Source organism: Fundulus heteroclitus, chromosome 21 (assembly GCF_011125445.2).
Source record: "Fundulus heteroclitus isolate FHET01 chromosome 21, MU-UCD_Fhet_4.1, whole genome shotgun sequence".
In the NCBI taxonomy this organism is placed as follows: Eukaryota; Metazoa; Chordata; class Actinopteri; order Cyprinodontiformes; family Fundulidae; genus Fundulus; species Fundulus heteroclitus.
Window position 1 is genome coordinate 34,308,694 of NC_046381.1, and position 24,982 is coordinate 34,333,675.

Consider the following 24,982-nt stretch of genomic DNA (forward strand, 5'->3'; position numbering starts at 1 on the left):
AAAATATACTAATATTGAGAACATTATACTTATTTTTAGTTCTGTTTTTGTAGCGTGTACTGCTGTATTTTTGGCTGGTCGCCCCTAAACGAATTGCTGGCAATATGTCAGGCGAGCAACAACACCATATGTGGCCACAATAGAAACGCGTTGGGTGTGAAGACACCATGACAGCTATCTTCCTGACCCACAAGCAGAAACCAAGGGGAGACTCTGGGTAACTAAGGAGACAAGTTTATTCTCTCCAGGAGAAAAGTTAATTTGGGCTCAGCGGGGTTTCCACAGGTGGCCCAACAGTTTCTGGGGACGAGAAGACAATTAGTTGGTGGATGAGGAAAGGACAGCAGCTGGTTGCTGAGGGGAGGAGGGCTTACTGTGATGAGACTGCAGATGAACTGAGGGAGTGGAGGATCCTGGTAGCTGTGAGGTGGAGAGCGGGCAGGAGGGAGGAAGGGGCAGCTTGGAGACGACCGTGGATGGAGAACCCCAAAGTCTGAGCGGACTGAGGCGATCAGACCGAGAGAAATCCTGGTCAGGTGAATGGGCCGCTGGCAGGCAGCATCCTGGAGGAAAGAGGAGCCAAATGTGTGAACTCTGCTAAATAAACTCAAAGAAGATTAGTCTAGAAGTACTAATATTGACTTTACCCTACCAGAGGTTCAGCATCAGGTCAAGTTGGACCGTCTCAGCGCCTCTTATATCCCCCACAGCATCATTAAGGCACCATGAGCCACACCATCCAAGCTGATTCCTCCACTCTGCAGGTAGCAACACATGCTCAGGATCATGACGACTACAGACAACAGAAGATCGTTGAAACAATTACTGATACAACTGAAGAGTGGTTCTCCTGGGATCTGGTTCCACAACGGCACTGATCATCCTGGGATGATCAGAGACCTCAGAGGTCTGCAGAGTCTGGTCCTGTAATCAGAACCTGTTCAGGGTTTTCTGTCGACCATCAAGCTTGGTTTATCCTTCTAGGACTTACTGCGCATGTCTTCCGCCTCTTTATCCTGTGTGCTGTCCTTTGGTGTCCCTCTATTCTGACTGGAAACATGTTGTATCCAGAGGTTTCCAACCTGAGGAGACCCAACCAACCAGGATCAGCCGTTAAATGAAATCCAACCATCCGCCCTACAAAACTTAAGGCATCTCCTGCAATCATAAACATTTTATTTGTACAGTAAAAAGAGTAACACAATCAGGATATTCCACATAAAATGTAGTTAATAATAGTTAAAGTAAAGAAAAAGTGTGACTGAATGAGGGAATAATTTACTCTGATTAGTGAGTAAAATAAGTGGTGGACTCTCTGGAAGGCTCTGTGTTGATTCCAGCTCAGCTGCAGTGGCATCCCTGTCAAAGCAGAGACACCAATGGAAGATGAAGGAGGAGGATTGGCAATAAAATCTGGAACCACTGGAAGTTTCCTCACATCTGCAAACATCACAAGACCACTTTTATCCTCTCTGAAGTGTGCCAGGAGGAGTTTTAGGACCATCAGTCCACCTTCTTCTCCAGGGGACATGGCTTTCTGGACAACTTTGTTTTTGCAGTCTGCTGTCCTCCAGGTTCTAGCTGCTTTCTATCAGTCAGGCTAGCTTTGTTGACTGGACCAGCGGCTACTGACCTCATTACACTCTTGTGTGTGCAATGCTGTGTTCAGGTGGGCATGGATAATCAGCCACTCCTTCCCTCACTCGCTAACACAACGATGCGTTTAGGTACCAACACACAGTAATGTTTGATTTTAAGTGAGTACGTAGCCGCGCCCATGTATGAGGGGCTTGTTGCTTCAAGGCCTCAGTAAGACACAGACGGCTCCTCTGATGGCCGAGCGCTAAGTGTTCACGTCCATCGCTGTCGTGATTTTTGATGAGTTAGCGCAGCGGCAACCTTGGAGGACGGTGAGGTGGGGGGCCTCTGCCTCTGGGGAAGAGAAAGAGCCAACAGGAATGACACAGAGGGAAGGAGATCAGGGGGTTCCACACAACCAGAGGAAAAACTTTCATTTGGCAACAACCTGAGCCTTAAGTAACTTTACATCAACTGAATGATTCATCACATTCACTAAAACAATCTGAAATGACCAACCAAGGAAAAAATACAATATTTAGTCAAAATAAAGAGCCTAGTAAACCCTCCTCAGATACATACATTTATAACGAGTGAGGCTCCAATCAGGGGAGCCAGCCAGAGAGCTGCTCTGACTGCAGAGTGATGAGTGAAGCAACGCCGAGCAGCCAAGCCTAAAAACTAAATAGAAACAATCAATAAGAAATGAAGCAAAGCAGCAGGACGTCCTGCAGAGCTGCAGCAGCTACAATTTCTAGAAAGTCACACGTTGCAGTTTAAATGTAGAGCCAAGTGCTGAAGAGAACAGGCAGCTTCTACATACCAGAGCCGCTGACTTCCTCCAGCTGGACAGAAGAGGAGCGCATCCTGAGCCAGCAGCAACAGGTGGCATCGCAGGTCAGGAACGTCTGCCGTGCAGACAGCTCAGGTGAGAAGGTTTCCATCCAAAAGCCACAAACACTGAGATCAGCATGGTACACACCTACATCATGTTCTCACCACCCTGGAGGAGATAGACGTCACACCTCAGCACACCACTGTTTCTACGTGGACAAACAGGTTAGATTAAGCAAACCAAGCTCTACAGCCGCCGTGCAGACAGACACCATGTACCTACCACCCAGTCTGTTGTTTGCATGCTGCTGATCGTTGGAAAACCACAGAAAAGGCCAGGAAGGGCAATCGCACCAGTCAGCTAAACAGACAGGTGGTAGAGCCTCTTTATATACAGCGCCCCCTGCTGGCAGCTGGTCAGCAGATCCAAAACAGGCCTGATTACAGCTTGAAGGCCGGTTTAAATCATCTGGCTAAGTTAGCCTAGAAAAGGATGGTCTCCACATCCTGTCCCCCTGGCTTGTCTTCACTGAGTTCAATTGTCCCTAGGAAGCTCCTCGCTGTGCATCACTGAAACCCTGGATCACCAACGGGAGTTTTACCTTCCTGAACTCCAGAGAATCCTAAATGAAAAACATAACAGAGCCAGCCTACAATACTGGCTTTACTTTAAATTAGGGGTTGTAGGGTGAACTTTCTGAACATTTACTCACCTGTCCCTCACACTGCATTAAAGGTACATAGCCACGTTATACGCTTCGAAAAAACAAGAACAGCTAATACGCCAGCAGGACGTGATAATCTTTCATAAAAACTTTGTATGCAGCCAGAGTGAACTACTGATGTATAAATAAAAAAGTTAAATAATGTGGCTATGCACCTTTAAAATTTGCAGCTGAGATGAGGGTCATCTGTTGAAGTCACTGTAGATCTAGTCGGCATCTTCCTTCAGCCACAAAGCCACAGTAGTCCTGGTGCAAGGCGCTACTGAGAGCATCACCAGCCCTGAAAGACTCTAACATTTAAAACACAAACTCCTGCAGTGAGTAATAGAAAAGCCTCAGTGAGAGGCGCTACCGAGGGCATCACAAGCCCTGAAAGACTCTAACATTTTATTTTTTTAAATAGTGTCCTGTCTGGCAAGGTGGCAATAAGAATTGTTGTCTTAATGCCAAAAAGTGCCCAACAGATTTTACTTTCACAAGTGGAGCAGTACTGCTTTCGCTATAGTGCTCCGCTTGAATTACACATGTACATAGTTTTATTATAATTTATGCAGGGAGTATTTAATGTTTTATGGACACTACAATGATGAAGTAGAAGAGGAAAAGAAAAACAAGAAAAAGATAAAAGATAAAAGATAAAAGAAAGAAGAGATAAAAGGGAGAGAATTATAAAAAGTCTTCAGTCTGCTTCATGACCTGCAAGGAGAGATGTAAAAACAACAGCACAACCAATGGATATAGAATTATATAGTAACTACTGGATACCATCGCCGGAGTATATGTAGTATTATTTAATACAACATGTAATTACGCGGCAGCTGAAGATAACGATAAGGGTTTTCTGTATGTAAGTGAATCTGTAAGTATGCAATGAATTAGGAACTGAACCCAATATTCAGCCAGACAAAGGTGAAAACGTTAAGCAGGTTTTTTTGAGGGGTGAACAACTGGAGGGTGAGCATGAACAAATATAAACAGTCCTTGGGAGAATCCAGAGGGGAGACAGGCAGGATGAGCTGCAGGGAGCAGACACAGACCAGGGGAGTTATCCAGGAGGAAGGCAGAGCTCCAGTGGCCATCCAGACCGGGGACTCAGAACCAGGTCCACACCAGGTCAGAGTTACAGGCAACTCAGGAGCAAAAGGGATTAGACAGGCTTGGCAACTTACAGACAGACAAGGGTCGGGCTCACAGGTAGACAATCCTGGTGCAAACAGAAACCGAGGTCTAGTAGCAGATCAGGTCCGATAATCAGGCAGATAAAACAGAATCCAAACAAGGGTCGGGCAGGCTTGGTAACAGGAAGAAGACAAAGGTCAGAAACACAGGCAGGCAGGACAAGAAAATGCTGGAAGTTTGCACCAGGAGGATTGAGACGTTCTGGTAGAGTGCAGAGGGCAGAGGCAGGATTTAAATAGGCTGATAAACAGGTTGGCAGAATGAACTAATTAGGCAGAAACAGGTGGAGGAGATCAGGGGAAGGAAAGTGGCTTAAGGAGGAAACAAGCTGACAGAACATAAGTGGAAAGGGACAGAAACTAAACTAAACCAATTCAGAACATAAATAACCACAAAGACCAAACCTGAGATAGAAAATCAAACTAAGACTAAACAGAACACAAGCAAATAATAAAAACCTTTACCAATACTAAGACAGGAACTAAAACTATGATAAAGTACCTGGAATCAAGCACCTGTTTGTAAGAGTGCGCTTGAGTATGTAAAGTTTAACCAAAATAAAAATCCTCAATACTTGTTGTGAAGAGCCAAACACCTGTCCCCCACAGAGCACCAAGGCAGGCGCTGGTGGGGGACCCAAAGGGGGCCCCCAAAGTAAAGGTGCCTAAGAGAGGCCAACACAGGAACCCCCCCCCCCCCCCACCAAGGGAAGAGCAGATATGAGCTCTGTAGCATTTAAAAACACAAAATCCTTCAGTGAGCTACAGAAAGCCCGGTGCAAGGCACTACTGAGAGCTTCCCCAGCCCTGCTACAAAGACATGAGCTTTTGTAACAAAGAACCAAGAAATGATCTCCTTCAGTCATCAGGGATCAACACTCTAATCAGAGTCGCTGTCGGACTCGTTTCTTGGTCTAAACCACCAGGCTAAGGATCTCCCCCAAGTACTACCCCACGATGTGGAAGGCTGCGCATCCTCAAAGTCCTCTTCAGCTTCCGGTCTTCCTGATGAGCTGACACCTGGGGTTGAGGGACTGCTCTCTCGGAGGGTCAGCTTCTCCTGGGGGACCTTCTTCTTAATCTTCTTCACGCAGCACTCCTCCTCCTCAGCTCCTTCCTCCCTTCTCCTCTTCTTGGAAACCCAAACACCAGATGATGACGGAGTCGGCTCTTGAGGGGACTGCTCCTCTCTAAAACCCTCCTCCGCATTCATCTTCTTTGGACAAACCAAGGGAGCCAGGTCCTCCTCAAAACAGCCAGAATCCGCAGACTCCTCACCAGACACCACCTGAACACCTGCAGCTTCTAGAAGAGCACTAAAACTACAATCCTCTCCCTCATCCTCAGAAATATGAAGCACAAATGGACGCGGGGAGGTCCCTTGAGGTTCGGCGTCTTCTTCGTGCTCCAGGGGTTCTTCTGGCTCGTCTAGGTCCCACAAGATCTTGAAATTAGGTAAAAGTACCTGGACAATCCTACGTTTGGGAGAAGGCTCTTCTACAACACAAGTGTCTTCTTCTTCCTCAGTGTCCCAGCTAGAATGCCCTGACTCCTCACTAGACACCATCTGAACACCAGCAGCTTCTGGAAGATCACTACAACTGAAATCTGACTCATCCTCATCCTCAGAACTATGAAGACCATATGGACCCCGGGAGGTCCCTCGAGGTCCGGCATCTTCTTCATGCTCCAGGGGTTCTTCTGGCACATCTAGGTCCCACAAGATCCTGAAGTTAGGAAGAAGTACCTCGTCATCACCAGCGTCTTCTTCCTCAGCATCCCGGCTAGAATACCCTGACTCCTCACTAGACACCACCTTAACTCTAGCAGCTTCTGGTAGAGTGCTACAACTACAATCTGACTCATCCTCATCATCCTCTCTCTCATCCCCAGAACTGAACTCAGCAAAAAAGTGTGGAAACACAACAAAGTCATGCTCATCTTTACCCTCCTCCAGGTTACCTATCCGCGGTGGGAATCCATCAGCTGGACGCTCCACGATGTGGGCTGTGAGGAACAAAAAACACACCACTTCAAGATCTAGTTCTGCACAGAAATCTAAATTGAGATTAAAAACTGAAATAGAGAGGAAAACCTTAACCATGTGAACACCTTTGTGTGCTCTGAGCAGATTTCATCAATAAAATGTGATTAGGCAATAATAGCCTGAACTGTTATTTAAAGCCCATCTCCACACCAAACCAAACAGCAAGAAAACCGTCAAACATATTTTGGCATAAAAACAAGAATGACAACAAATGTTCTTGACTTTCTAAGAGAAACCCTTTTTTTCCTGCATGAGAACGTGAATACGTCAGAGAAACAACCGCAGCTTCAGCTTTGCTACCAATCAGTCACTGCAGACGGTTCATCACGTTCTCATAAGCTGGTAGAACAAATCAGCACTGGGTGGACGTTTAATATCAGCTCTAGATGGTGTGGAGGAGGACTTTAACTGGCAGATAAAACATCTTTAATCCCAAACTGTACCGATTTGTGAATAAAATAAAACGATCCAACAAGATGATTGTATTTCTGCTGAAGACGTAGGGTCCACAGGCGCTGGTTGTCTCACATTTTACGCTTGCATCAGCCGTTCATTAATGAAAAAGACTTCATTAATCTGTCCGTCACGAAGGCAAAGCTCAGGATGATGGACCAAAGAGGCTCCATTTTTCTTTTTCCCAATATTGTGACAATAAACCTGCTATGGGTTTGGTTATTCCTGCAGTTATCAACAAAGTACTTGTTTAAAAATATAACTATTTAACACTGGATACTACCTGCTCACACATCTTTTATGCAGCTCAATAAGTACTTTTTAATTCCTTCTTAATCTCCAAGGACACATGATCCATTCATTACTGTAACATAGTAACATGAATCACAAAACTCTTTCTGACCAAAATTAAATTGTTTCAATTCTTTTCAACTCCTTGATTTTTCAGAATCACAGCCAAAGCCAACCTGACACCCCATTATTAAATCCTATAGTATGACTAATGACCTACACACTGACACATATTTCCTAGAGCAGAAATGTACATCTATACAACCGAGTGTTTAAAGAGAGGCGATCTAGAGAACTAGGTCGAAACAAGTGATCTTTCCTTAAATCCTCCTACACAAACAGAAGTGTTTCACTGGTTTAGAAATCTAGAACCGGTGTTGAAATGCTCATTAGTTTGTCTGGAGATAAGGCCGTTCCATTTTTGCCTGTGCGAGTGCGTCTGCAGAACCACAGTTAGCTACTGGGGTTAGTTATTGCTCTTGTAGAAAATGTGTTAAGAAGACATACAGAACTGGAATACATTCATTTTCCTTATGACATTTTTCTCTTTGCTTACTCACACATTAAAAGAAAACAACAGGTCAATATTGTATATAAAGAGCTTCAAAAACCCTAAACCATTTATGGCTGCTAGTAGCATTATGAAATGTTATGAAATGTTATGAAATGTTTTACATCAACCTAAAGGTCAGCATCCCAGCAGCATTAACTCAGGTAAAAGCTCAGAACTTATATTGTTCTAAATGCTTCTTTTAATATTAGCGTCTCCATGGAGACAAAGCATTTCCTTGTTTTGTTTTTTTGCATTTTTTAAAAACGTGCGCATGCTAGGTTTCATCTTGTTTTCTAAAATCTGGACATCAAATTCAGCAAAATGGATTCTCCCAAACTAAAAGGAGTGATTTTTCCAGTCACCACCATTAACAAGCCCGACTCTGAAAAATGTTGCAGCTCCAGAAATGGAATGGACAAAGACAGCATTTTACAAACATGTAACACATTAAAAGCTCGCCTTTTAATACTTCTGAAGTAATCAAGTTGTTGTATTTTAAGCAATGTATCCAATTAGATCGATCACAGGTGCTTTCAGGGACATTTTTACTAAAAATGGACCATAAGCTGAGAAAAAACACGTTTTCCACAGCTTCTCTCAAACCAAAATAACCCCTTTTTTCTCTAATCAATTACTACATTTAGCATTGCTGATATTTCCCCACAAATATCTGCAAACCGACAAATTAGTCAGAAAGTAAATTATCTCAAAACAACAGCATTTAATGAACCTCAAAATTCTCTGTCTTAATAATAGTAATAAATAAATAATAAAGAATTTAGGATACTATTGGAAACACGTTGTCTTTCTAATGTTTTTAAAGTTTCATACTTATTTGATGCACTTTACCCGCTGTATCCATGGAGACCAAACATGTTTATCAAAGCATTTTTCAATGCTTGGCTATGCACCATCTAGTTTTCTAAGCCCTGGACATCAAAATTAACAAAACAGATTTCTTCCAACATTTTTCTTAAAATCAAAAACATACACTACTGTTAACATCTCAAACATTTCTCCTCAAATGTCAACAACCTAACTAGTAAGTCACAAAGAAACAAGAGTTTTCTCCAAATGTCTACCGCACATTTAACATTCCTGGCCTTTCCAGCTAAATTTAGTCAACTATAAAGCACTTAAATCCTAAAAAAACAACTATGCTAAAACATATGCTATCTGGGGTTTTTATACAGCAGAAAGAATTTCTTACATAGCACACAAAAACAAAATAAATTAAATGATGCATTACCATTCTAGTACCAATTTGTTAATTAAACCAGTAGAAAAATGCAATTAACCTTCCAACTGGTCCTCCAGGCGCTTCTCTCGGGCAGCAGTCATCTTCAGCAGTAGGCGAAGTACAGGCTTATTCAGCGAGTTTATTTCCTTCAGAGGCTTTTTAGGCTCCTTCAGGTTTCTCCGTCCGACCAAAGTCTAGGCGTAGAAGGAAGCACTGAAGAACGCGAAGGCCTTTTATAGGCGTTCTAACTCAACCGTTCCGTTTCCATGGCTTCTGTGGAAGAAGGCCCGCCTGAGAGAGAATTGGACTACAGACGCATGCTAATGACACCAGCTTTTTTATTTGATAAAATAACTGAAACAGAATCTTGTAGGAAATTACTGATGAATGTACATCAGTAACTTCAGGAGGAATCATCTACAGCCATCTGTTACCAGGGGCGGACTGGGGCAAAAAAGTGGCCCGGGAATTTAGTACCTGGCTGGCTCACCCAGGGGCCGGGGCGGCACATGATGGTGGTGAATGCTGGAGACCGATGATGGAGGTGGATTATAGAGGCGGATTATGCCGCTGGAACAATATGTTCACATATGTGGGAGACAAAGAATATGCATGTAAACAATATTGAAGAGATAATGACATAATTTCCTCTGAGGCCTTGATTAGAATGAATGTAGAATAGTTTTCATAGTTTCTTTGAATTGCCAGGAATAGTTGCTTAATAGTGTAAAGCAGGAAGAGGAGCAGACAGCACCTCAGCGTCAGGACTCTTCCTGCCTTCCCATCTTCCCTTGGAGTTTTGTTTATGGACTTTTAGGGTTTAATACTTTAGTTAATCTCTAAGTATTATTTTAGAGTTTGTAATAAATTATGTATTTTTAACCATTTTATTGATTTGTTTTTTTTCCATTATTACACTGCTTTTCTTGTTTTGGAATATTTTAATATATATATTAAAGAGTTCCTAATAAAAAGCACTGCGTGGTTGTTTTTAGCAGCTTTTTGGCTCTACCTGGCCACAAATACTACTGCAATGTACTTTTTGTGTTTTCTTATGTTTTCATCATGTAAAGAACATTACTAGTCTTGTCGCTGAAATGTGCAAAAGTCACAGGCATGTACCTTCCCCCAACATGGAGGCAAACACTGGAAGGACAGCTTAACTGAAGAAAGCTGCTGAACCTGGAGACGGTTTTTACATATGCGAGGAGAACATGAAAACTACACACACATCTCCTCCCTGTGACCTTTCTTTTTTTTTTTTAAATATTAGATATTTGAGTAGCATTTTTTACCAATAAGTATGATGTGTTTTTGATCGAAGAAATGTTCAAAATGAAGTTGGGGAATTCAGTTTACCCACATCTTTAGAAGCCTGTGTTTCAGTCTTGTTCACCTCAGAATCAGATTAGCATTCAGGGAAAAATCTGCTGATTTACTGATACCACACACATTTCTAAAGTCAGTAGAATTTGGATCACCTGCCAAATGAATCTTTCTTGAGATAAAAACAAATTATCTAAAACATTGTAGTAGTCAGACTCACAGACAACCTCGGTCTTTCCCATGTTTTCCTTAACGGGGAAGAAATAATCTTAAAGAAATTAAACCTGCCAGCTGGGAGATTTCATTCAAACCCCATTTGGTGTAGCTCTAGTTTTCTTTGAGGGAATCAGATTATTTCACCTTTGAGTAGACTAACTCCAGGACTATATTACATGATGACCCATTACCAAAGTAGTTCAAGTGGAAGACTATTACAGGAATTGGAATCGGCTCTTAACACGTGCCTTGACTCTCCAGAGGGAGATTTTTGTAAAGGAAACTTCAAAAAACTCAATCAGCAGCTCCCACATTAAAATATTTCCACTAGTGTGACCCTTCAGGATCACAGATGTTGATAACTGCTAGAATTAAAGGCACAGATAAATCGAGAAGCACAATGACCCAGTGGGGACAACAACAACAGGATTAGTGATAGCAACAGCAACTAAAACCTCTTTGTGGAGCATGTTAAAGTAGATCTGAATCTATTACTTCTGTCTTATCTGGTATTACCAACTGCATTTATTTACCACAAAAGGATTCTATGTGATAGACCAACATAATGCAGCGCATAATTATGAAGTTGAAGGAACATTTTTACACCAAAATCCAGACTGTGGCATGCATTTGGATTCAGCCTCCTTTTCTCTAATAGCCCAAACCAATATCCAGTGCAACCAACTGCTGTCAGAAGTTACCTAAGAAGGAAATAAATAATTATGAAGCAAATAACATCTTGTTCAAAACACTGAGCAGGCAGGTCAGGGAGAAGGTTGTGGAGAAGCTTAAATCCTGAAGGGCAATCTTTCCATCACCCAAACATGGAGAGATTGTGGCACCGCTGCAAACCTGGCCACACATGGTTTGCCTGAGCTGACGGGACAAGAAAGGACAACAACTGTTAGTTAAGCACGCTTCAGATCTGACCTTCATAGAGGAGTGGCAAGAAGCAAGCAACTGTTGAGAGAAAGCCAAAAAACATCTGCTTTACAGTCCCAAGCCATGTAGAGGACGCAGCAAACATGTGGAGGATGGTGCTCTAGTCAGACAGAAACTAAATCCAACAATTCTGTCTACATGCAAAACTATATTTATGCTGGGAAAATCATTTTCGGACGTCACCCTGGACACACGATCTCCAATGTGAAACATGGAGGAATGGCATCATGCGGACCTCCCCTAAATATTTGTGATGTATGTGATGGCGGTTGTACTGAAACAGCAATTTCCCTCTGGGATTATTAAAGTATTTCTGATTCTGATTCTGAAATAACATCACAGTCTTTCCCTTAACAGTTGCTAAGTCACCGGGCCTTATGGTATGTATATTTTTGACTTTTGGGGCTGTAAGATATATCAGTTCTGTGCACTTCAGGGCACTACGTTTGTTCTGGAGCAAAATAGTTGACCCCAGAGACACAAAATCGAATATGTCTTGGTTAAAATGGTTTAACACCTAACTTTATTGACAACACCTTTGTTCCTTCATCAGCCATTTTTCTAATTCCTTCAACATCAAATAGTCTATTAAAGGCCTTTCTGTAATACTTAGAACAAAAGCAGTTTTCATAAACACAAACAAACAGTAACGTTAGTAATGGTATAGGATACCAACATGATGTGGAAATAATAATAGTACTCGACTGAATTACGGTGTAACAATACATCGATTCAGATCAATATATCTATTAAAAGATTGACAATCAAATTATATTGATGCAAGATGACATTGTTTTTTTTTTTTAAAGCAGGCTGATAAAAAATACCAAAACACTCAGATAAGAAAACAATCACTGACAAAACACATGGTTTCTGATCAGTGTGACCGCTGACTGAACAGATAAAGCAGCAGGATTATCTAAGCCTGGCCGTTAGCCTGGTCTGGAACAGGCCAGCCGCACAGAACAAATCACCTTTGTAAGGTATGTGCTTCTGCTTTTTTGAATCCGAGGCTTTCACTAGAGCGATAAATGGACCAACAGCAGATAAAGGACTTTAGACTGGACCAACCAGACTCCAAACCTCAGCAGCAAGCAAGTGACTGCATGGATTTATGTTCAAGTAGTTTATTTTTGTGTGGTAACCTCCAACATCAACAGCACCCTCCCGAATTCTATCACCACCTGCCACTGTTTTTAGTTATTAGCAGAGTATGATTATAAGTTGCCTGGAATGGCTCATTCTTAACTCTGTAAAAAATGGTAAATGGCCTGTACTTGTTTTATTCAGTCCGACGACCCCAGAGCGTTTTACACCACAATCAGTTATTCACTGATTCATGAACCCATTCACACCCTGACGGTGGCAGCTGCCCTGGGGTAGACTGACAGAGGCAGGGCTGTCAGTATGTATGGCAGCATGTATGTAGCTGTTCTGAGGTGTGTCTGAGAGCAACTTGTTTTGGTGCAGTCTCTTAAATGCAAATGAGACACATCACACCCTGTACCTATGAACTCTACCTTGGATTCACTGCAACAAATTTGAATAATGTAAAGTTTGTGTAACAGTGTCCATTTGACTAGATACATTTTGTCCTGCCAGTGTTGTCTCTTGTTGAACCTTTAAACAGAAGATCTTTTTTTTTGGTGTGAGATCAATGTGTGAAGCGCAGGTAATCAGAATTTATTTTTAGATGAACAGCTGCGATGGAGAAGGGAAAGGAATAGAAGCGCTTGATTTTGTGTTAGGAACACTCTGATCGGGTGAAAAATGTCAAATTTTCTCATTTAACTTGACATCAAAACTTGCTTTTGATCCACCACAGTTTTTTTTTTTTTTTTTTTTACAGTATATGCTTGAACACGGCTTCTGTAGTGAAGAATTTTAGAAGTTGGCTTTGCAGATGACCAATTGAATATTTACCAAGAGCCATTCCTTATTTTCATTTGTTTAATTTTTGGATTTACTGTTTGTTTTATCTAAATAGAGTTTTTCTTTTTCCACCGGCTGCAGTAGATATCTAAATTATTTACATATTTTATGCTTTTATAATTTATTAGGAAGAGAGTGAAATGATGCCTTGGAGGTGTTCCTTTCCTACTGCATTTATAACCTGAACTGCAAATTAAAACTGCTCAAAGTTCTTTATCCCATCCCTGTCCAAACAGGTAAGTTTTGACTGCAGTTCACTTTAATAGAACTGAGCTTTTCCCACATAAACTGCTCTGTGTTGCAATGAAATTACAACTTTCCTTTACATTCTGGTAAGCAGTGACTTTGCCACACTTGCCAGTCTCACGGAAACACTCTGTTGTTGCTCTGTCTGCATGTTTGCAGGCAAATGTGTGTAATGTTGCATTACATTTGCCTTGGAAATCAGAAATGGGAGCTGGGAATGGGGCAAACCCAAGTAAACCGTTAACACAGACGGAGAAGTCAGGATTCCAAAATCCAAAAAACAAACTAAAACAAAAGGTTAGGATTCCCATATGGCGACGGTCAGGAAAGCCGTTGGTTTGTTCCTAGTTCCTCATATTAATGTCCTTTGAAGCTGTACGTTCCACATGCAAACACCACTTTTAATTTGTTGCAGCCACTGCTGGAGAGTTGCAGCCACTACATGTAACATTGATATTAGATGCACTCTTACAACTGTCTTGAATTTTTTTTTATCACATCTTACAGTCTTTAAGTTAAGGAGCTGCCATATTGGATCCGTCAATCGTCCTTAAAATTTCTTCGACTTTCTGACCATTTTTGACCGTTACAGTTGATTTTTCTGATGGGCAGCCGGTATTTATGAGTACCGACTGCAAATGGAATGAAACATAATATGGTTCCAGCTCTCCAGTCCATAACTGTCAGGATGTCAATGAACAATGTCAGTTCTTAACGGCATTTGTCCTTGAATAAAGTATTTTTGAAGTCATGAATCTGAATATTTGATTAAATATGTGACATTCCTGCTAACTATCAATTTTGATCTTTATTTTGCTAAAGCACAAGACGTAGACACACCTTGGATGCAGGAACTCAAATTTCCTTTGTTTCTAGTCTCATTGAGATTTTAGTGGATCCCATGCCTGAAGGGCCCTGATAATAAAATGAAATGAACTTAGGATTCGGCAATAGGATGAGATTTTTAGAGCATGAAAGTGAGACAATTACCCCCAGATTCCACATACACGGTGCTCGCTTCGTTACGTTCTTGTATGTGCATATCTGGCCGACGGAGCAAATACGTTGTCATTTTATTTCATTTAAGAGCACGGTTCCACGTTCTCCCTGACTACTCCGAACGTTACCGTCTGCAGACCCGCTCTCCGTCATTTACTGTCAAATTATGGAACAACTCCAATTTTCAGTTTAGTTCCAGTCCGTCTGGCTCCGGCCGGGTCAAGCTTCCAAATTGCAATCGTAGCAAACAGGAAAAAGAACGTCAGCAACCTAGAGATTGTTAACCACAAATTAAATATATTTTTTAACATTCACAATATAATTAACTGTTTTATTTAGATATCAGATTGAAACCACTCATTTTGCACCAAATAAGCAGATTTGTCATTTTAACATTTAATTTAGAATGTGGTATTCCTCTCCTAATAGATTTGAATTCTGCTTTCTAGACGCAGTAATCGCGGTTGTAGTAGGCCTTGTTTGTCATGGACTTATGGAGCCAGTCTGGAACAGAGTGGAAACGTGCAGGAGCAATGTGGAATTATGGGGTAACATTTTGGAAAAGCTCCTCTTGGCAGGTTTATCTGAAATGTTTAAAATCAAACTCTTTCTAGAATTCACCCTTCTGCAACTTTTTGTACATTCTGTGGAGACAGTGAGAAACTTAGCTTGTAAAAAGCATTTTTCTCATTTAAAAGAAAATTTTATTTGTAACACATAATTTCTGTTAGTTTCTGTATTTTTACTCAGTAATTTGGAATGTTTATAATTTTTTAGAGCAATGATTTTAAACAGCTGCTTGAATTATTTGTCCAACATAAATGACTAGAGAATACACTTAAACACTTGATGACTTTATTTAGTAGGAAAAATCACATAACATATCACATAAGCCATAGAACAATAGAAACTGACACCAAACACATTTATCTGCTGCGTGGTAAGGAATTCCCGAATGCTTTCCTATTTTACAAGCTATATACATAAATGTTAAATTATAAAACTGTGTCAGATAAAAATATGTATATTTTAGGGATTCCCCTTTAACGTTTGATTAATCTTGTTAGTGCACCAAAAGTACAACATCCATTTGCTCTGTGGTGGTGGTAAAAACAAGACAGAAGCTAAAACAAAAGAAGAAAAGGCTAAACATTTTTACATCAAATGTGGTAAACTGAAAACTAACAGGTACACTTAGTTGCATTTGGTTGGCCTGTACTTGGTGCTACTTTCCCTCTTAAATACTAATCAAAACGGTGTTCTTTGTTTTCCCCCCAGATAAAGCTTCTCCTTCTAGGTTATGTTTTCATTCAATAAAAGGCTGTAATTGTGAAAGGGTTGAATTTTCTGTCCTTTTCCTGAAATGAAGCATGTTCAAAACCATTTTTGTTTCGTTATGTTTTAATACGTTTTTTAAATAGCAAGTGCACTTTGTTTTTACAACTTCTGGATTTAGCTAAATTAATGTTTTAAAGGCCTGATATGATGATGATGATGATGATAATGATGATGATGATGATGATGATGATGATGATGATGATGATGATGATGATGATGATGATGATGATGATGATGATGATGAATACATTGGAATTATTGTAATTCATGACTGAGGTTTTAAAAAGTGACAGTTTTAATACATTTTTACATCCTATTGGACCTACAGTTTAAAGTCATATCAAGAAGAAACAAGAGCAAATGTCAGAGAGACCAACACGTTTTCTAGCTGCATTGAGGAAAGCGCTGCCCTTTCCCTACCTGTTGGTGCACACTGCCAGTCAGTTGCCTGAAAAACAGTTTTAAAGCCTTTGTATGTATACTGAAGATTGGCAGGAAGACAAAATATTCAAAATACGCCATTGAACTTCTCAAATTCAGTGGGTGGCCGATCATACTACTATTAAATTTGGCTGTTATCAGACTTCGGTATGAACAGTTCAAGACTGCAAAGCAGCCCATTTGCAGATGTAATGGTGAATGTAATTGTTTCGAGAAGTGTTCAATAAAGTTTTGTTTAAAAAACAAAACTGGCCCGCATCTCTCCTTATTAGTAGAAATAATAGTATTGAAATAGTAGTATTGAGCAGTGAGAGTGGATAATTAAGACTATATCATAGCAAGACGAAGTAAGGTAAGAAGAAATCAGCACTGCTATTAACAATAGTCTTTAATGAAGTGTGTGGATGTGTAGTGTGAGACAGGAAAGTGACGTGAAAGATGGATAAAATGTGACATGACCATTCAGACAGCAGACGCTTTGAAAAATATCTGATACACATCCAAACTAGTACCACATATGGAAGAGGCACAAATCTTCTTTTTTTTTTTTTTTTTTTTTGGGAGGGGGTGAAAAGACCAGAATTCGGCTGCTCACACTGCAGTGAAAAAGACACATATGGGTCACATATGGGCAAAAATATTGGATTTCAGTCGCACTTCAATGCAGCGTGAACGTAGCCTAACTCTTCAACTTCTTCCATGAAATTGTCCCAAATAAATCTGTCATTGTTTTGTTATACCAAAAGAAAGTTTTTCATCACGCATCAGAATTCATTCTTCCTTTCTTTGATTACAAAGAACTTCAGAAATGTCAGCATTCTAATTTGAGTTGTTTTCTGGTTTAGAAACTTTTACCTCTGCGTACACGGTCTCCTGATGTTCATTATCCGGTACCTGCACAGAGGAATTTTGAGGTTTCTTTTTGTAAAACGTTACTTCTCCATAATGAAGTTCTTCTTTTGGTTTATTGGGTGACAATTGAACATCACTAGTTTGGCTCTGTGAAAAAAGAAATACAGTTGACATCAGATATATACCACATTTAAAACCTTTTTTAAAATACACCAGAATGCAGTAAAATGCTTCTGAAACACCAATCTGAAATGTTTGACCCAAATCATACAATTTATTAGGCAATTGTAAGGAATTTTCTAAAAACTTCAAAATTTAAAGAAAGCAGTATAATAATAATAATAATAATAATAATAATAATAATAATAATAATAATAATAATACATCAAAACAGCTATCTTTCTCATTACCCTGGCATTTAGAAAATGGAATAATTTGATAATTCCGATTGACTCTAAAATGGGAAAATGATTGTTTATTTTGATCTAAAGTCAGGAAACGAGAAAATAAAATTGTGTGTCTATTTATACAATGTATGTATTTGCAGGGTTTCAATTTTATAGTCTTCAGGAAGAAGATCTACAATTAGAAACCGCATCATACTGTACACAGAAGATGAATGTTTACCCACCCGAGTCTTCTGGGCAGATGCACGTTTGGACTTAAAGCACCTGGAAGACATTAGAGACCTGTCAGAACATGACTATGAAACATAACAATTGTGTTTATGGAAACATTATGCATTGGGGCTGTTTTTGCTGTAAAGGGGACAGGACGACTGATCTATGTTAAGGGAAGAATGAACGGGGCCACACATCATGAGATTTTAAGCCAAAACGTCTTCCTTCAGAGAGAGCGTTGAAGATGGAGCATAGCTTGGTTTTCCAGCATGACAATTATCCCAAACACACCACATCCTACAATGTGATATCCTGTTTTTTTCTCATTTTGTCTCTTATAGTTGAAATGTATGGAGCTAAACCAGTGACAGCTTGCAATGACATCAGAAAAAGAGATTTGGCATTGCAAAATCAAATATTAAAAAATTAAACATTGAAAAATTAAAAAATTGAAAAATGTAAACATTGGAAACTCAAACATTGTTAGAAACTAAAAACTTATGATGATATTCTCATGTTATACTGCAGCTTTTTTTTGAATAAGAGATGTTTCCATCTTACTACAGATTTCCTTCAGCTGTGATGTCATTACAATCTGGCACTGTTTTGGTGTCGGGGGTGGGGCTAAATTGAAGACTCCTTCACGAGTCTTCTGTTTTTTCTGGTAAACCTCACGAATTAAGAATATTTTCTTTCTGCTTCATCTACTTGCAGTGAACTTATGGAAGGCTCTGGTTCAAGTACTGCTGTTCAAGAAAAGGTATCATTTCAATTAATATTATCTTAATTAGCTTATACAGCTCATGCCTGTAGTGATATTGTAGCTGAGGGAAATCTGCAGTGACACTAAATTTTATCCTGCATAAAATGAGAATATCGTCATGTTTTTATTTTCTAACAATGTTTCACTTATCGATGTTTGGTATTTCAATGTTTAATTTTTCAAATACTTTACTTTTTTATGTTTAACTTTTCAATGTTTGGTTTTACACTGTCAAATCTCTTTTTCAATATCATTGCAAGCTGTCACTGGTTTAGCTCCATAGAAGTGTACCACTGATGAAAATGACAGACCTCTCATCTTTCTATGTAGGTGAACTTACACAATCAGTAACTGCCTTAATACTTTTTTGGCTCACTGTAACTGTGAATGCTGCAAGTCGTTGACTTGATGCAATCTGCTGGTGTTTCTTTAAATCAATAATGAAGCTCTGACCAACAAATACGCCAGAAAAGGGACGCTCAGACCCATTTACCACAATAAAGTGGGAATTCTTCAGATAGTTTTTAAGCTTGTTACATACTCCTGGAGAACCGTGAATTTAGCTTTTGTTGTCGAGCTGGCAAGAACTAGCCTCGTGAGACCATCCTGATCTCGCGAGCTTTCAAGGTTTCACTCGCAGATCAGTCTGGCTACCCTCCGTTAAAGAAAATTTGGAGCCGTTCACCAAACGAACGTCCAATCAGCGTTGGCTTTGAGGCAGGTTGAGGTGTGACGCAATGAGGAGCGACAGTTCAGTCTAAAGAACATGGCGGCTTCAGCCGACGAAACTAGCGTTAGCGTGGCTATCGAGCAAGTTTTATCGGAATTACAGAGTATTTCTTTGCTGAGCTAACGAGCCTTTACCTGCAGCAGCAAGAGTAGCTTGGCTTGTGGTTGTGTTTTCGTCGTCGCTCTGTTACGAGCGACGACGAATCTGATTGGTTTATTTGGCCCGTCTATCACCAACATAGGCCAATCAGCTAACTAGTATTTTCGCCCCTTCCCAAAATTACTTCAACGGAAGGTTTCCAGATGGATATGCGGAGCAAATCTATCTGGCGGAGTCAGGTAAGGCAAGAACATGAAAAACGTTTGTTTTGGCTCGGTCTGGTCAAATGCCATGAGAAGCTCAGCTGCTGAAGTCTGCCTCACTATAACACAGGGTTTGTGTCGAGAACAAGCAGTGTGAGACCCCAAGACGGGGCTGAGAGAACAAAATGACGTCATTCACTTTGGGAGCTATAAACACATCTGTTCTCTTGCAGTATGAAGCAGATTTAAGTGTTACATGAAAACAAAAGAATTCTTTAAGGAATGAAACGTGTTTTCTTATCACTGTAAATCATGACCTCATACAAACTTTTAAATCTCTTGCAGGTTGTTTACACAGCAAGATCGGATGGGAGGAAGAAATAAAGAGACCTTACAAAATACCTGATTCAAAATAATTTGATTAAATTGTAGCTTTCTTTCATCTACTGAGACACTTTAAACTGATACTCACCAAAGACCAGTAAACAGACAGGCGAAAAGAACACATCCCGCTGGAAATGCTGCCCAGTAAAGACACTCATGCAGTGAACCTTAATGAAACAACATGTGCTGAGTACATAGAGTAGAGTAAATTTGACTGTAAATTTTAAAAAGATAAACAATTTACCATTAACAGTGATATGAATCACTAAAGATGTCTCATTTCCAAGATCATTTGTAGCCACACAGTAATACTCTCCTCCCTCAGTCACACTGAAGCTGTAAAAATCCCCTGAAGCTACTTTTCTGGCTCCCTCTGTGCTGTTCCTGAACCAGGTGAAGCTGGCAGGAGGCTTGGCTCTGCTGGAGCAGCTCAGCTCCACCCAGCTACCTGCTGACACCAAACCTGATGGACTGATGGATGCTGAGGTGTCTTTAGGAGCATCTGAGGAAAATGGGACACGCATTAACTTTACTGATCAGAAACAGCTGAACCATGACGTGCTGACAGGATCACTTACATGAAACACTGAGAGTCACTTCTGTCTCTGCTGCCTTGCTTCCTCCATTCACAGGATATGTGGCATAACATCTGATGTTGTATCCATCATGTGTGTCTGACAGAGTGATGGTCTCCTGGATTTTAGTTGTAAAGGTTCCCTCTGTGTTTTTCTCTGTTTGTCTGTGAGAGTCTTGTTGGAGACTCCAGGTGAGTTCAGGAGGTGAGTGTGGACAGGGAGTCAAAGCTGAGCAGCTGATAGTGACAGACTGATGTTCCTTCAGATCAGCAGGGATGTTAATGCTGGGACTCCAAGGAGAATCTGGGAGTACACATGAAAGATATTTAACAAAGGGAATTATAAGGCTCGCGTAGTTAACTTTCTTTTGCATTTACAAAAAAACATGAGGTTCGTTTGAGACAATTTCAATATTGATATTGAATGCATAAAATTCTGTAACGTTCCTGGCACTGGGGCTGCTAATTGCTGTCACCTGTTCCGGCTCCACCCCACCAGTATAAAGGTTCCGTCCCTCTCAGCCTCCAGTGCCAGAACGTCTCGAGCCATCTCGGTGAGAACTTCCAGCCATTCTAGTAACCTGTCTGTCCGTCTGAAGCCCGACCTGTTTTTGCCCTGTTTTTGAGCCAGCTCTGCCCCTCTTGGATTTTCCTGCCCACCTGAGTTCTGCCTGTCAGCCTCTGGATTTCGGACTGCCCACCCGTGTTCTGACCAAAACCAGCCTGTGAGTACCGGAGATTGCCTGTCCCTTAAACTGTCTCTTCTTCTGGATTCTGACCCGGACCTGGACCTGGAACCTCCTTTTGGATTCGCCCTCGGAAACCTCTGCCTGTTCTATTGACCTCCCGCTATCGGACCCGGACTGCTCTAGGACAAACGGCCTTGGATTATCCAGCACGGACTCTGCCGGTCTCAGGGACCAGAAGTAGCCCTGACAAGCCCGCCCTCAACCAGGTTAGTGATCAAGCTTCAAGTCCACAGTTCTGTCTGGCTCTGCTGATCACTAACCTGTCGTCTCACCTCCAGGAGCTGCCAGCCGGTGAGCGTGAGCCGCACGCAGCAAGGGCCGTGCAAACCCTTCCTTTTAATAAAACATCAAAGCGTCACTGACCTGTTTTCGGGTTGTCTTTTGGGTCCATCCAAATTCATAACAAATTCTTAAACTACTATTCTACGTTTTTTTTCTTGTAAAGAGGATCATGTGATCCTAAGAAACTCACAAGTCTTGAAGAACATGAATTGAGGAACTGAAGCAAGAAACAGGCAGAAAATCACCTTTGATACTGATACAGACTGTTGGTGATGTGCCATTATCCAGATCATTTGTAGCCTCACAGTAATACTCTCCTCCCTCTGTAGCATTGAAGCTGTAAACCTGCCCCACAGATACATTAATGGCTCCATGTTTGCTGTTCCTGAACCAGTTGAAGCTGGCAGGAGGCTTGGCTTTGCTGAAGCAGCTCAGCTCCACCCAGCTACCTGCTGACACCAAACCTGATGGACTGATGGATGCTGAGGTGTCTTTAGGAGCATCTGAGGAAAATGGGACACACATTAACTTTACTGATCAGAAACAGCTGAACCATGACGTGCTGACAGGATCACTTACATGAAACACTGAGAGTCACTTCTGTCTCTGCTGTCTTGCTTCCTCCATTCACAGGATATGTGGCATAACATCTGATGTTGTATCCATCATGTGTGTCTGACAGAGTGACGGTCTCCTGGATTTTAGTTGTAAAGGTTCCTTCTGTGTTTTTCTCTGTTTGTCTGTGAAAGTCTTGTTGGAGACTCCAGGTGAGTTCAGGAGGTGAGTGTGGACAGGGAGTCAAAGCTGAGCAGCTGATAGTGACAGACTGATGCTCCTTCAGATTAGCAGGGATGTTAATGCTGGGACTCCAAGGAGAATCTGTGAGTACACATGAAAGATATTTAACAAAGGGAATTATAAGGCTCGCGTAGTTAACTTTCTTTTGCATTTACAAAAAAACATGAGGTTCATTTGAGACAATTTCAATATTGATATTGAATGCATAAAATTCTGTAACGTTCCTGGCACTGGGGCTGCTAATTGCTGTCACCTGTTCCGGCTCCACCCCACCAGTATAAAGGTTCCGTCCCTCTCAGCCTCCAGTGCCAGAACGTCTCGAGCCATCTCGGTGAGAACTTCCAGCCATTCTAGTAACCTGTCTGTCCGTCTGAAGCCCGACCTGTTTTTGCCCTGTTTTTGAGCCAGCTCTGCCCATCTTGGATTTCCCTGCCTGCCTGAGTTCTGCCTGTCAGCCTCTGGATTTCGGACTGCCCACCCATGTTCTGACCAAAACCAGCCTGTGAGTACCGGAGATTGCCTGTCCCTTAAACTGTCTCTTCTTCTGGATTCTGACCCGGACCTGGACCTGGAACCTCCTTTTGGATTCGCCCTCGGAAACCTCTGCCTGTTCTATTGACCTCCCGCTATCGGACCCGGACTGCTCTAGGACAAACGGCCTTGGATTATCCAGCACAGACTCTGCGGGTCTCAGGGACCAGAAGTAGCCCTGACAAGCCCGCCCTCAACCAGGTTAGTGATCAAGCTTCAAGTCCACAGTTCTGTCTGGCTCTGCTGATCACTAACCTGTCGTCTCACCTCCAGGAGCTGCCAGCCGGTGAGCGTGAGCCGCACGCAGCAAGGGCCGTGCAAACCCTTCCTTTTAATAAAACATCAAAGCGTCACTGACCTGTTTTCGGGTTGTCTTTTGGGTCCATCCAAATTCATAACAAATTCTTAGACTACTATTCTACGTTTTTTCTTGTAAAGAGGATCGTGTGATCCTAAGAACCTCACAAGTCTTGAAGAACATGAATTGAGGAACTGAAGGCAAGAAACGGGCAGAAAATTACCTTTGATACTGATACAGACTGTTGGTGATGTGGCATTATCCAGATCATTTGTAGCCTCACAGTAATACTCTCCTCCCTCAGTAGCATAGAAGCTGTAAACCTGCCCCACAGATACTTTAATGGCTCCATGTTTGCTGTTCCTGAACCAGGTGAAGCTGGCAGGAGGCTTGGCTCTGCTGGAGCAGCTCAGCTCCACCCAGCTACCTGCTGACACCAAACCTGATGGACTGATGGATGCTGAGGTGTTTCTAGGAGCATCTGAGGAAAATGGGACACACATTAACTTTACGGATCAGAAACAGCTGAACCATGACGTGCTGACATATTTTAGACTTGATCATCACTAAAGGTCTAAACATTTCACAGGTCAATGTAACTGATGTTGCCTTATCCGATCACTTCTCCATTACCTTTGAATGTATCATTTCCAGTGACTCATTTAGCCAAAGGGACATCGTAAGAAAATGCACCTTTAAGGACAATGCCACAGAAAATTTTATTCAAGCTTACTCTGATACTTCAACCTTGGGCTGCAACTCAGTAGATGAGCTAGTAGATAACTTTCAGTCTAAAGTCTCAGACATCATAGACTGCATTGCTCCAGTTAAAGTGAAAGTTGTTTCAGGGAAGAAAAAATCTCCTTGGAGAAATGCTCCAGCAGCTAGAAGTGAAAAAAGGGAGTGCCAGAAAGCTGAACGCAGGTGGAGAAAGAATAGACTCCAGGTTCACTACGACATATATAAAGAGAGACTTTATAGATATAACTTACAACTGAAAAATGCAAGAGAATCTTTCTTCTCAGAGATCATCAAGAAAAACATTAATGATGCTCGTGTCTTATTTTCCACAGTCGACAGATTAACAAATCCTCCTGTGTCCGTGGCTTCCGAACTCCACTCCACCAGAGCCTGTAATGAATTTGCTAACTTCTTTACTGAAAAAATCCAAAAGATTAGAGGATCTGTTTGTACATCCACACCAGCTCCAGAACCAAAGCCGTATTCAGCTGGAACTTATCCTGACAAAATGTCCCAATTCAGCCAAATGAACCACAAAAGCTTAGAGCAGATCATTCAGCAGCTAAGTTCCTCTTCATGCTGCCTTGATGTTCTACCCACAGTTTTTCTTAAGAAAGTTTTACCTGTCATAGCGTCTGAGTTGACTCAAATAATAAACATGTCCCTTATGTCAGGTGTTTTCCCCCAGTCCCTAAAAACAGCAATTATCAAACCACTGTTAAAAAAGAACAGTTTAGACAAACTTCTGCTCCAGAACTACAGGCCCATCTCAAACCTCCCCTTTAACAGTAAGATTATTGAAAAAGCTGTATTTCAACAATTAAACACCTTAACAACGACCAGCTGCTTTGACGTTTTCCAGTCAGGCTTCCGTGCTCACCACAGTACAGAGACCGCCCTTATCAAGGTGTTTAATGACATCCATATAAATACAGACTGTGGAAGAACCACCGTGCTGGTTCTATTGGATCTCAGTGCAGCATTTGATACTGTCGATCACTCCATTCTGTTAGAAAGCC

The 24,982-nt window shown here is 41.3% G+C and overlaps 2 protein-coding genes and 1 long non-coding RNA gene across 4 annotated transcripts in view; all 3 read right to left on the reverse strand.

Moving 5' to 3' along the window:
* LOC105922379 lies at window positions 1-1,920 on the reverse strand. Of its 2 annotated transcripts, XR_004927401.1 has the most exons (6): window positions 1,439-1,920; window positions 1,283-1,359; window positions 992-1,158; window positions 653-924; window positions 375-563; window positions 1-300 (listed from the first exon to the last, which is right to left on the reverse strand). It is a non-coding gene; the product is annotated as an uncharacterized LOC105922379 (long non-coding RNA). The 2 variants fall into 2 exon arrangements; XR_004927400.1 differs by having other exon boundaries at window positions 1,283-1,920.
* A 3,100-nt stretch (window positions 1,921-5,020) lies between these two features.
* LOC105922377 lies at window positions 5,021-9,468 on the reverse strand. The gene is made up of 3 exons (XM_012858270.3): window positions 9,377-9,468; window positions 8,958-9,172; window positions 5,021-6,322 (listed from the first exon to the last, which is right to left on the reverse strand). The coding sequence occupies exons 2-3, from the start codon at window positions 8,998-9,000 to the stop codon at window positions 5,196-5,198; spliced, it is 1,170 nt and encodes a 389-aa protein (XP_012713724.2). The 5' UTR covers window positions 9,001-9,172; window positions 9,377-9,468; the 3' UTR covers window positions 5,021-5,195.
* An 11,014-nt stretch (window positions 9,469-20,482) lies between these two features.
* The window catches only part of LOC105924887 (B-cell receptor CD22), a 40,044-nt gene continuing 35,544 nt past the window's right edge, over window positions 20,483-24,982 (reverse strand). Inside the window, exons 5-6 of the mRNA XM_036125116.1 lie at window positions 20,817-20,868; window positions 20,483-20,492 (exon numbers count right to left, since the gene is read on the reverse strand). Of these exons, the coding sequence (XP_035981009.1) occupies window positions 20,483-20,492; window positions 20,817-20,868 (62 nt within the window). The remainder of the gene's footprint in view (window positions 20,493-20,816; window positions 20,869-24,982) is intronic.

What these genes read in the sequence shown, in the direction of transcription:
- LOC105922377 (XM_012858270.3), bottom strand. Translation starts at nt 9,000, where the DNA reads ATGACTGCTGCCCGAGAGAAGCGCCTGGAGGACCAGTTGGAAG. An exon ending in CCTGGAGGACCAGTTGGAAG is followed by an intron (nt 6,323 to 8,957) that starts GTTAATTGCATT and finishes TGTTCCTCACAG; the next exon opens with CCCACATCGTGGAGCGTCCA.